Source organism: Dipodomys merriami, unplaced genomic scaffold (genome assembly GCF_024711535.1).
Source record: "Dipodomys merriami isolate MVZ:Mamm:240054 unplaced genomic scaffold, mDipMer1.0.p SCAF_261, whole genome shotgun sequence".
In the NCBI taxonomy this organism is placed as follows: domain Eukaryota; kingdom Metazoa; phylum Chordata; class Mammalia; order Rodentia; family Heteromyidae; genus Dipodomys; species Dipodomys merriami.
Window position 1 is genome coordinate 42,464 of NW_027204060.1, and position 13,554 is coordinate 56,017.

Below are 13,554 nucleotides of genomic sequence, written 5' to 3' on the forward strand. Positions count from 1 at the left end.
ATGCCCAGCCCCCGTCTACACAACTTCCTTAAAATGTGGGAGGATGTATAAATTGCATTATTTTCTCTATATTTACTTTGTGGTAACAGTAATAGCTTAAGAAAATTTAATAGCTTAAGTAATTTTGCTTAAGAAAAGGTTAGATAGTAGCTGGGTGCCAGTGGCTCATGTCTGTGATCCTAGCCACTCAGGAGGAAAGAGAAGAGAGAGGTAGGACTTCCCTTTACTCCAGGCTGGGGTGGTATCAGTCTGTGTAGGAGGATCAAGAGGACCCCTGTACAGCGGTGCTGGGCTCTGCCATGTTACCAACCCAGGCCTAGCAGGAGCGGTAGCAGCCGCTGCGCTCTAGAGTGGGGAAACACACATACTTGGTGCAGTATGGAACCAATGCAAACGTTCTCAGCACTTGATAGTTTTAAAAATCCAAGTAGAAGCCGGGTGCTGGTGGCTCATGCCTGTAATCCTAGCTACTCAGGAGGCTGAGATCTGAGGATCAAGGTTCAAAGCCAGCCCAGGCAGGAAAGTCCATGAGACTCCTATCTCCAATAAACCACCAGAAAACCGGAAGTGGCGCTGTAGCTCAAGTGGTAGAGTGCTCGCCTTGAGCTGAAGAGCTGAGGGACAGCGCCCAGGCCCAGAGTTCAAGCCCCACGACCGACAAAAAAAAAATCCAAGTAGAAGCAAGGCGTGGCGGTGCATGCCTATACTTCTGACGCACAAGGGGGCTGAGATAGGCCGGTCCTGTATTAAAGGCTAGCCAGGTTTTTAAAGAGACATGGTCTAAAAACAGGACAAAACAAAAAACCCAAAGAGGAAGTGGACAAAGACATGAAAGGTCAGCTTACTGAAAAAGATGAGAACTCAGTGCATGAAATATGACAGCATTAGCCACCAGAGAAGTACAAATTCATTGAGCTATCATGAAATACCTCTCAGGTCAGTAAAACAAAACTGACAACAGAGAAGCTCAGACCTCTGCACACTGCAGGTGAACATATAAAATGGAACTTCCCAGCTGGAAAATCCCTTGCCATTCCCTGAAATTCTAAATGTGTAACTATCATACACTCAGAAAGTATGAATATGGGCATTTATCCCAGAAAAATGGAAAGTCATATTTACATAAAAACCTCCATGTGTATGAGCCCAATAAACCAAGCAAATGTCCTTCAATGTCTAATGATTAAGTGAACTGAAGATCTATTTACCAGGGAGTATTGTTCAGTTATCATAATGAACTAAGAACAAATGCAATGGTCCAGATGACTCTCCAGAGAACTGCCAATAGTGAAAAACCCATCCCTGGAAGGTCAATGTAGCATGGTTCTACTGACCAAAAATTTCAAGTTAAAGCTGGCACTAGTGGCTCACGCCTGTAATCCTAGTTACTCAGGAGGCTGAGATCTGAGGATCACAGTTTGAAGCCAGCCTGGCAGGAAAGTCTATGAAACTCAAATCTCAAATTGACCACCAAAAAAATCTAGAAGTAGAACTGTGGCTCAAGCAGCAGAATACTAGCATTGAGTGAAAAAGCTAAGGGACAGCTCCTAGGCCCTGAGTTTAATCCCTATGAGTGGCACACACAAAACATTTAACATCAGAAAACGTTTAGCACTCAAGCCTGGGACCAGTGTGACTCAAGCTTATTATCTTAGCTATTCAGCAGGTTGAGATCTGAGGATCATGGTTTGAAGCCAGCCAGGGCAGGAAAGTCCATGAGACTCTTTATCTCTAACTAATCACCAAAAAGCCAGAAGTGGAGCTGTGGCTCAAGTGGTAGAGTGCTAACTTTGAACATGCTGGATGCAGTCAACATTTGATTATCATTCTCCCGGCTTTCTTTTCTTGGATCTGCCAGCCAGTGGTCTCCTTGCAGGACTTACTGCTGCCCGGCTGGCCCTGGTGTTCCCATGGATGACCTCAAGCTGCTGATGTACCATGAGGAGGCCTATGGAGGGGAGCCCAGGCCTGTCCTCTGGAGGACATCAGTGGACAGGCCCCAAAGAGGAGGCTTATGGAGGGGAGCCTGGGCCTCTCTTCCAGAGGACATCTGTAAACAGTCCCCCAAAGAGGAGGCTCATGGAGGGGAGCCTGGGCCTGTCTTCCAGAGGACACCAGTGGACAGGCCCCGATGAGGAGTTCTATGGAGGGGAGCCCGGCCCTGTCTTCAGGAGGACATCAGTGGAGAGGCTCTGATGAGGCTTACTGAGGGGAGCTCAGGCCTGTCTTCTGGAGGATATCAGTGGACAGGCTCCCAATAAGGAAGTCTATGGAGCAGAGCCCGGGCCTGTCTCTGGAGTATATCGGTGGACAGGCCCCAATGAGGAGGTCTATGGAGGAGAGCCCGGGCCTGTCTTCCAGAGGACATCAGTGGACAGGCCCCCGATAAGGAGGTCTTTGGAGCGGAGCCCAGGCCTCTCTTCCGGGAGGACATCATGGAGACTTGTTCCAAAGACCTGGTGGCGTGAGGCTGGGACCAGACCACTGCTTATTCACACTTGTATCAGACACTATGAGTGCTCCTGGCTGGGTCACATTCTGACCCGGGACACTGGGTCAGTCGTGCTCAGAGTCCAGTCCTCTGGTGGCAATGTGGGCCATGCCCTGCAGAAGCTGGCCTTGCCTGTTAAACTCCACCCTACACCACAGCCCCTCCTCTCTCCTGTGCAGACAGGAACACTGAGGAGGAGTAAATGGAGTCCACCTCAGGGAGGAGGGTCCAGGGGCCCAGGGCTGGGCTGATCTCAGGGGAGGTTGGGGGAGCTAACCTCAGGGGAGGTTTTAAGCTTGAAATGGCCTCAGTAACCCTGCCTTGGAGCCACGTGCTCCACCCAGATGCACCAGGCTCTGTGGCCCTGGTGAAGTGAACAGACCCTGGAGCCTCTGTGTATATTCCAGGAGATAAACAAAGCTGGTAACTGTAAGAACTCTATACACAAAGGCATCCATAACTTCTCTGCTGTAATACAGAAGTATCACAGAAACCCAACAGATCAAAAAGATACTAAAGGATAGAGGTGAACTTAGATTGTATGCATGCATAAATATGTATATATAAATATATGTGTATTTCACATATGTACATACATTTGAGTACAGGATAGAGACATATATATATATATATATATACTCATACACAAACATTTTGTAACACATTTGGTATTACGTATATTTTAATAATATATCACATATTTTATAATGCATTTTGGAGTTAGATACTAGGAAGCAGGGAGCATACAATGTTGTGCTGATATACCGTGGAGTTGTACTGCTTGCTGCAATACAATGGTCAGTGTATGTCTGTGGGATGTGATACTGGAGTTTTAGAACTTGAGCCTTAAACTTGCTAGGCAGGTCCTGTATCACTTGAGCCAGACCTCCAGTCCCCTTGGCTTTAGGTTATTTTTCAGACAGGTTCTTGTTTTTTGCCTAGGGCTATCCTGACTGCATCCCTCCTATCTATACCTCCTGAGTAGCTGGTGTTACAGGGGTGAACCACAGCTCCAGGCTCCAGGCTGAATTTCTAATGCCAGTGAAGCCAGGGACCTGCACAGCATCACCCCATGCTTCAGACCAGCACACAGAATGTTTGTGTGAACACAAAACTAACACAGCCCAGAGAAGGCCAGCCTGCATCCTGTCTGAACTGGTAGAGAGGCTTTTCCGGGGCTGCTCAGCACCACTGGAGTGTGTAAACTGCCCTCCTGAGGTACCTTCGTTTACACACCACTCTCTCCCCAATCCCTGCCACCTGATAAGTGTTGATGTGTCTCCTGAATTTAGTTAAAGAGACTAAAATGGAAACCACCCTCAAGCTTTATTCTCCCTAAAAGGTCTGCATCCAGGTCTCCTCCAGGCTCCAGTTTTGTAGGTCCCTAAAAGTGATTTAGAACAAACACCAGTTTAGTAATTGTGCCTGACAAAGAGCTCATCAAAAACTTGAAAATGAAGAAACACTCCAACTGCACACTCAATACAATGTGTTTACCACTATGTATTGTCTGAGAGCATTAATTATGAGAATAAACTAATTTCGGCTGCAGAGTTCTGAAAATCTGCATACGAAGTTTACCACAGAATGAGGCACCCTGCATAAGCCTCTATGACTTGAATAAATTACCCTTGGGCTCTTGAATTACTAAGCTTGTCCACATGATATGCAAATCGGATTGCACTGGTCCTGTCAGCAGCACAGCACTAGGTCAGAAGCTGCGAGCACTGCTGGCAGAACATCTGCCGGAGGGAAGAGCAGACCCTGGTGCAGAATGGTAAGTGATGCTGACTCTTGTATCCAGATGCACAATCATGCCAGGCCTACCACTGAGGCTTGCATAGTGGTCTGTGAGCCAGGAAGGGGAAGAGATGCTTAGGTAAGTCAGGAGAAAGGAAAAGAAAGTAGTAATCTTTACTTTCACAATTGTTATTCTGCAAAATTAAATGTACTGCTTTAATTTCCAAATGTCATGGGTATTTCATGTAGAAATGTTTACCATATTTGCTAATCTCTCAACAAAAATAGTAACTGCGTTTACTTGAATATAACTGTCTTCAGGAAAAAAAAGATCTTAAATCATATGAAACCATCTATCACATAAAACATTTCCACATTTAGCAAATATTACACAAAATGGAACTTAAAGGCATTGCAAATATTGAGTTTAGAATTTGCTTATGACAAAATGAGATGACCTCAAGGAAACAATTTTCTAAATAAAAAATGATGTATTGAACAGATCATTGCCATTAGCCCCTCCAGAGTTCTTCACTATTTTGTCAGTTTTAAAGAACTCAGTAAGTTACAATTTGATGTTACACAATAATTTCTGGAATAATTTATAGAATATATAAAAATGAAGTCACTGATACTATATTGTTATGTCTCTTTTAGTGTGTATATATAGTTTTCATTCAAATTGCTTAGCAATGAAAACAGCAATTCAATAATAAAAATTATCCTGTTAGTCTGTAAATTTTTTTCTATAGAAGTTCAGAATTAAGTACAATGGTTGTAAAGAAACAATTTAAAGCTTTAGAAATGGTCAAATATATTTGTAAATAATATTTTTTCTTTTGTAAGTATCAGTACTCAAAAAGATGAATGTGTCTAAAGTAGAAGAAACATTATTCCAAATTAAAAATGAATACTCCCAATCTGATTATGTTAGTAAATTAAGTATTTCTTCTGGCACATTAATTCTAACATACATAGGAATATTTTTGGACTAGGAACTAATTATTTCACTTTAATTGCTAGTATATTTTTAAAATCTACTAGTTCAGCAATATCTGTTATATATAACATATTTGCAATTATTTTCATTTTCTCAAATTAAGATTACAGCTACTAGAAAGTAGAAGAAAGATAGTCAGTATTCATGAGGAAATTTTTCTTCAGTTGGGAACGTTGCTTATAGGAATAGCACACTTCCTTAATTTGTACAATTGTGATGCCACACTATAAACACTCAACTACAAATGCTATTCAGGATATAGTTCCCTCTAAATTCTGTCATTTCAAAAAGCAAATTGGCCAGCAAATATTGGATAGCTTTTTTTTTTTTTTTTTGCCACTCGTGGGACCTGGATGCTGTCCCTCAGCTCTTCAACTCAGCTCAAGGCTAGTGCTCTACCACTTGAGCCACAGCGCCACTTCCAGCTTTTTCTGAGGAATCAAATCATGCATGCAAGGCAGGCACTCTACCACTGAGCCACCTTCCCAGCCCTGGATAGTTTATCTTTATAAAGCATAAGTTATTGTAGGGCATGGGTGGTTCATACCTGTACTCCTACCTAATCAGGTACTGAGATTTGAGGGCCATGGTTCAAAGCCAGCCTGGGAAGAAATGTCAATAAGACTTTTACTTTGAATTAACTACCAAATAACCAGAAGTGGAGACCCTTGAACAAAAAGCTTAGAGACAACATCCAGGCTCTGAGTTCAAGCCCCAGGCCTGCATCATCATCATCATCATAAAATTTGTTATTATGGATATAGAAAGAGGCTCTAAAAATGAAAGACCTGGGTTATTAAAAGTTTCATCTCATTTTTACAAACCCAAATTCCAGTAAATATTAAAGCATAGAAGGGAAAGGCACCCAAACATTGAAAATGGATGACATTTATTTTTTAATTTTGCCTACTTGCTTCTTTTAAATTACCTTTAAATAGCTGTACAAAGGGGTTTCATGTGAACATGTCAATTTATGAGCATGATGCCTCTTGATTACCATTACCCTGACCTCATTCGGCCCCACCCCATCCGTCTGTTCACGTTTCCAGGTTCCATTTGAACAAATGTTCACTGATTATGATTTACCCACCTTTCCTCTCACCACTTAAACACCAGTTTCCACTTTTACCTGTTCCAGCTTTCTATTATTCACTTTGATATAATGTCTATTAATTATGCAGAGGTGTTATACAATGGGATACATGCATCTATTGAAAATTAGACACTTCACATGTCTTTTGTGCAGACATCTTACAAAGCTTTTTAAAGCATGAAGCAAAGGTGTGGAAACTAGAAGGTTCTCCATCACCTTATCTGACTCCACTGACCCTAACTGCTACTTGTCTGAGTGGTAGCAGCCATCTTTTCTGGTTGGGATTAGTCGTGTGCACGTGTGCAAGTGTGTGTGTGCGTGCACACACACATGCTCACACGTGTTGCTCATGGGGCTGGAACTCAGGGACGGAGGGGGGGGCCTTGAGCTCTGGGATTGAGTGCTGTTTCTGAGCTTTCTGTTTTGCTCAAGGCTAGCACCGTACCACTTGAGCTACAGCTCTAGTTTCATCTTTTGAGTGGTTTGTTAGAGGTATCTCATGGACTTAACTGCCTGGGCTGGCTTTGAACTGGCATCCTCAGATTTCAGTCTCCTGAGTATCTAGGATTACAGGCATAAGCCATTGGCACCTGGCTCAATCAGTAACCTTGTGTGCAGTTGCAAAGGATTTCTGGATATATTTTCCTTTATGACAGTGAAACCTTTCTGTTGCACAGAAATTCAATAAAGTATTGACATAAGTCAGCACTTATTAGGCAGAGATATGGCCTAGTATAACCAGGGATGAAAAGGAAATCCAGAAATGAAACAAAGGAGTTTCATAGCTCAAGGAAACTTGCTATTATCCTATTCTTTAAGTGTATGCACTAATTTTTTCAGTACTGTCAAAATGACAAAGGAATGGAGTATTGAGGAACTCCAACATTTAAAGCTTGGGCCAAGAAGGATTAGCTACAAGAGTCTGAAAAAGAAGAGAAACGAGGAGATTGGCCTGTCACAGAGGTCAAAGAAGAGAGTGTTTCCAGAAGGTATGCATTGAAAGTTGCTGCAGACAGTTCAGAATAATAATAATCTTTGAAGAATAGGATATTAACCAAAAATAATAAGGTTCATTATTCCCTTTGCTACATATCAGGTCTTCTAAAACTCCTACTGTTGTTACATACAACAAGCAAATAAAAATAGACATGAAGTCTAGTTAGACCAAAAGGAAAAGGCACAATGAAAACTAGCTGGGCTCTTATGTGTGGGTGAAATGATCAGTACTTTGGAAATACCCTTTTGTTTTTTGTTATTAATAGCTTATAAAAATTCTTCATTAAGTGCCTTAATTTCTGAAATATTTTATTTTATGCAAACGTTTTTCTAAAGGGTATTACTACTGCAATGACAAGTCTGAATACTTCCCACATTATATATTTCATAGTGAGATAGAGCAATAGATGTACTGTTGTTATCTGAACTCCAAGAAAATGTTTATAAAACTACTTTGTAAACAAGCAGATATTTATGACGGTTTCCCCACAACAACCTGTGTTTTCATACCACTGGCTAATGCCTTGCCACTGTACCAGGTGTAGAAGATAAACATTGTTCATCACTGAATAAGCACAACACCTTTGCGAGAAACACTAAGGAAACGTTAAATGCATGATGAAAATATAAACAGGGAGGACTGGTGAGTCAGAAGGCTAATTTGGGAAGAAGCTACTTGAACTGAGGCCAGAAGGAAATGTGCATGAAGGACAGACATCATGGGAGAAAAACAAAAACATGACATTATTAATAAGGATTCAGAGAAAGAGAGAGAGGGAAAAAGAGAAGGGGAGAGAGGGGAAGAGAGGGGGAGGGAGAGAGAATTACATATTAGAACCATTCTGAGTGCATTCAAGAAGCAGGGAGAAGGAAAGATGAGCAAAGAGTGAAAAGTTGAAGTGGAAAATGGGGCCAGCACATCTCCATTGTGGTTTTGTGTTGGGGTCTAGGAAAGCAATGTGATTAGATTTGGAGCTGTAAATTAAGGTTTTCTGGCCACAGATGAATTGAATGTGGACCAGAGAAGTTGTAGGAAGACAACAGCACTGGGAGGATATGGCATTATCTAAGACGGAGGTGATGGCGGCCTAGACTAGAAGTTGTACTCAATGAAGTTTGGTAGTTTGTTCATTATTGCAGTGAAGTTGTAGGCCATTCCAAGGATGTTGCCAGGATTTCTGTGGTGAGCACTGAAGATGGTGAAACCATTTTGCTGAGAGAGTTGGTATTGCTTCAGAATTAATAAGGAAGTAGGAGAGTTTAGGATTTCTAAGGGCAGAGATGTCTGTGAAAGCAATCGACTGTAATGACAACTGGAGCTTATAAGTCTAGTTAAAGGTGGAAATCTGTGTAGTCGATGGAGGATGAGGTAATCCAGGAGGAATCTAGACAAAGAAGCCTAAATAGGGAGAGCTGAATCTGAGGAACTCAGAGTTCCCACATGAGCTACAAAAGAATTTAAAAGAAATTAAGGCAGTGTCATGTCACAGAAGACAAAGAAAGAATGTTTTCCACAGACCTGGTATGAAAAGCAGCTGAGGAGTCAAATAAGGCTAAATAAATGACCATGAGCTCATCAAATACAGGGTAATCTAGTTTGGAGACATGAGAGGTATGCTAGAGCAGACTGGAAGCAAAATGGTACCGGGATGTCAAAACGCCTATTGAAATAGCTCTTTTCAGAGATCAAGATATGTTGAGGAAAAGAACATGTTAAGATAGAGAAGAGTTGTTTTAGGTCTGCTATGTATTTTTAAAACTGTGGGGTGTGTTTAGGTGTTAATGGAAAGGGTGTAATTCCAGTGGGAGAGAAAGCCACAGAGACAGGACAGAAAAGGGTAGTGTGGCATCTTGAGAACAGATGTGATCCAACTTAAACTCAATGAATGTTTCTACATTGGTGAGCTGGTAGGCAGTCATGTTGGTGATTTGTAATGGTGAACAGGCCAGAGTAAGTGGAAGAGGTTTGAAGGGATTTGGAAAACACAAAATTAAGAAATCAATAGATTCTAGCACCAGAGACACCAATAATAGAGAAAAACCAAGCTGCTCAATCTTCTGGCCGATAGATTCTAGCACCAGAGACACCAATAATAGAGAAAAACCAAGCTGCTCAATCTTCTGGCCGACTCTGTTGAGAGTTGGACTTCGTAGCAGATTGCCACACAGAGATTTGCATGGCTCAGCTAAATTAGACTAGTTTAAAGTAATGACTAAAAATAACAAAATATTACTTTTTGATAAGTAAAATAGTTAGAATACCAGCAATTTGAGATGAGACACATTTATTTAAAGTATGTTTTTGACTAAAAAAAAATAGTCATGAATAGTGTAGATGGGTCACAAAAGAAAATTCTCCTGGGTTTCTGAATGTCTCCCAGGAAAAGCAGTGCTGGTACGTTTGCTCTTGTTGTAGCTACCTACAAAATACAATATTCAAAAAATTGTTTGATTGTGACTAATACTCAGAAGCCTAAATTATGAGAAGAGACTTAGAAAAGCTTCATCTAGACCTTGATTTCTTACTGGAAATAAATGTATCAATAATGGCAACTCAGTGTTTTTTTGTTTTTTAAATTTTATTTTATTTTATTTGAGAACATACTGTACAGAGGGGTTACAATTACATGGGCAGGATAATGCATACATTTCTTACCAAGCATTGCAGCCTCCTCCTTTGTTTACCCTTCACCTCCCTTCCCAGCCTCCCCCCTCCCCCCCACCCAATCATACCCCCCTCCCCCCCCCCCACCGACACTGTAAAGCTGGTTTTGGTAATTCAAGTTCTTGAAATACTCTATCCAACCACAGCAAGGCAGCTTCATTGCAATAGAGAAAATGACAACTTAGCAAGATACTTGTGGTGTAGAGGAGTGTTTAGAAGGCATTAATTACTAGGAAGCTTTCTGGCTAGGTATATGACCTTATGTACTATGGTCTGGATACTGGTGTTCCCACAGAGTTCATAATTGGAAACCATAAGTATTAAAAAGCAGAGACTTGAGGAAGTAATGAAGTCATGAGGGCAGAGTGCTCACAGATGGAACAGTGCCCTAATTGAAGAGGGTCAAGGGTAAAGGTCCTGTCTAGTTGCTGATCTGCGGACACCTTGGCCTTGGGCATCTTTGCCATCCTTCTCAGAGCTCTGAGAAACACTTTTCTAATATTTATAAATTACCCAGGATAAAATATACCATGTAGCAGTGGGAACAAACTAGAACAGAAATGTATTTAATCATGCATGCATCAGAAAACCGTGTGCAGATGTGCGGAATGCAAACACTAACAGCGGTGTTTTATGTCTTTGGTTCATGACCAGCAGTGTGTCCAGTCCATTCAGCTGTTGGTATAGAGTGCTGGTCTACTCAGACTCAGGTTCCTGTTTCAGTTTGATGAAATAAGAAGTTTTAAAATATGGAAAAAAAGTAAAAGCTGTTTAAAGAGCCAGACTGGAATTCCAACAGTCCCTATTTCCCCTCTTAGGTGATGGTTCAATTCAGTTCAGCTCAGAATTTACTGGGTAGCCACCGTATCTGGGGACCACGCCAGTCCGTCTACAGGATAATGGCTCCGCTTTGCCTCACTTCCCCTTGGCCTCCCTGCTGCTTTCCCCATCTCTCAGTGTTTCCACGTGCTGTTCCTGTGTCCCAAAAATTCTTCCTCCACATGGTCAGATACCTCTTTCCCTCTACTGAAGTTAGTATTGCAATGTTCCTCCACCTCAAAATTAAAGAGTTTACCTTTCCTCGTGTTTGCTGCATTTCTTACTGTAAAGCATCGCTGTAGGACTGCTTATTTTCTGACTCTTCCCCAAGAGAATACACCCTGCTTGAGACTGGGATTGTTCACCACTGTTACCCCGAGTGCACAGTGCTCAGATCAGAGGTGCTTAGTGAGTATCAGTCTCACCATTCCTACTTCCACGTGGGTGCGTATACGTAAGGGCCTGCGTGCTTTCTATGCTGAGCCTGCTCTCCATTGCTCACCTGCCGCGTGTTCACACTCACACGTGTTGGGGCCAGAATCTTGAGTTTGCCTAGGAAGCCCTTAAGCCTCTTAAGCCATGCCCCTGTCTCTTTTTTGCTTCAGGGTCTTGTGCTTTTTGCCTGGCCATTCTATTGCTGCCACCGGGTATCTGGGATTACAGGCATGAGCCCCCAGCGGGGTTTCTATTTTTAATGACTTTGCTTAACACAGTATTGTTGGGCACCACATTCAACTGTTTGGTCCTCCCATTTCCCATCTCCCTCAGGCCTGGAACTCAACACTGTTTCCATCCCCCCCCCACCCCCACCCCAGGCCTGGAACGTCTCCTGCGACGCCTGGCTGGCAGCCGAGGCCGCGCTGGAGCGGTACTACCTGCCGGCCTTCTACGGGGCGGAGTTCGCCCTGGGCGTTCTGGGGAACACCACGGTGGTGCTGGGCTACCTCTTCTGCCTGCGGCGCTGGAGCAGCAGCAGCGTCTACCTCTTCAACCTCTCGCTCTCCGACTTCGCGCTGCTGTGCACGCTGCCCGCGCTCGTGCGCGGCTACGCCCGCGGCCGCTGGGCGCACGGCGCGGCGCTCTGCGTGCTCAACCGCTACGCGCTGCACGCCAACCTCTACACCAGCGTCCTCTTCCTGGCGCTCGTCAGCGCGGACCGCTACCTGCTGCTGCGGCACCCCTTCCGCCAGCACCCGCTGCAGAGGCGCGGGCCCGCCGCGCTCCTGTCCGCCGCCGTCTGGGTCTGGGTCACGCTCGAGCTGCTGCCCATCCTGCGCGTCATCGGCCCGGCGGCCACCGAGCCGGACGCCGGCTGCCTCGACTACGCCAGCTCGGGGGACCCCGAGTTCAGCCTCGTCTACAGCCTGTGTCTGACCGTGCTGGGCTTCCTCGCGCCCCTCGCCGTGATGTGCTTCTTCTACTACAAGATGGCCGTGCTCCTGAGGCAGAGGAACCGCCAGGTGGCCGCCGCGCTGCCCCTGCGGCGGCCCCTGCGCCTGGTCGTCCTGGCCGTGGTCATCTTCTCCGTGCTCTTCACGCCATACCACGTGCTGCGCAACGTGCGCATCGCCTCGCGCCTGCGCGGCGGCGGCGACGGCGGGCCGCGCTGCGCGCGCGTCATCATCCGGGTCCTGTACATGGCAGCGCGGCCGCTGGCTTTCCTCAACAGCGTCGTCAACCCCGTCTTCTACTTCCTCGTGGGAGACCACTTCCGGGACATGCTCGTGAGTAAGCTAAGGCAAGTCCTCAGATCGCTGACGTCCTCCAGAGCTTGACGGACCCCGGGATGCGGGCAGCCGGTTATCCATGCTCCCGCAGCTGTAGACCTGGTGCACGTGTTAGCCCATGCCCCTCAGCCGGAGGCGCGGACCCAGCCTGGGCTCCAGGCCCGTGTGAGGCCCGCGGACCCAGCCCCTGGCTCCTCCGACCAGGCCCGGGCCCCAGCCCCGGCCCCGGCCCCGGCCCCAGCCCCGGCTCCCCCGCAGGGCCTTGATGGCTCCTCCTGCCGCCTGTGCTCAGGAGCATAAACCCAAAGCCATGATCACTGAAAAATGAATAAAAATAGACACGTCCAAAGCAGTGTGTATTTAATAATTGCTCACATTTTAAAGACATGCTGTTCTACAATAGTAACTAAATCGTGCACAGAAATCATTCCCGTTCTTTATACACCTGAGGTCAATTTAGACCCCCCACCACCAAAAAAAACCCCAAACAACCTTTTCTCATTTCTGTTCAAATCATCATCGATCTTCTATTGTAAGTACATTTGCACCAGTTGAAACTAGACAGATGACAGGAAGGAAAAACTGAAATGTACTCTCTTTACCTGACTGACTTAACTGTAACCCATCTGTATATCACCGTTATAATAACAATAAAAAATTTAAGAAACAGATAGACTGCCAGTAACATTTATTGAGTACTTAGTGTATGCATGGTGTTCATGGCTATGATAGAATTAAGCCATTGGGTTAAATCATTGCAAAAAGTTTTAGATCCTCACCAGAAAATTCTTTGATCTCAATTCTAATGAAAAATTAGGCTCCAGAGCCCAACTAAACTCCATTCTGGTACAGTTTACACTTGTTCTCAGATTCATACCAGATTTTAAGATGCAAAATTCACTAACTTTTGTTGAATGAAACTAGGTTTTGGCTTTTGAGCCAAATAAGGAAGGGTTTGATTATGACTCAACCATTTAGCACCAATGTAACCCTGAGTAATTTAAATAAATCTCTTAATTCTCT

General features: G+C 44.3%; 1 protein-coding gene across 1 annotated transcript; it reads left to right on the top strand.

The window, feature by feature from the left end:
• Positions 1-4,219: 4,219 nt before the first annotated feature.
• LOC138837098 (succinate receptor 1-like) lies at positions 4,220-12,579 on the top strand. The gene is made up of 2 exons (XM_070035888.1): positions 4,220-4,268; positions 11,620-12,579. Exons 1-2 carry the CDS (start codon positions 4,266-4,268, stop codon positions 12,577-12,579), a joined length of 963 nt encoding a protein of 320 aa, XP_069891989.1. The 5' UTR covers positions 4,220-4,265.
• The last annotated feature ends 975 nt before the right edge of the window (positions 12,580-13,554 follow it).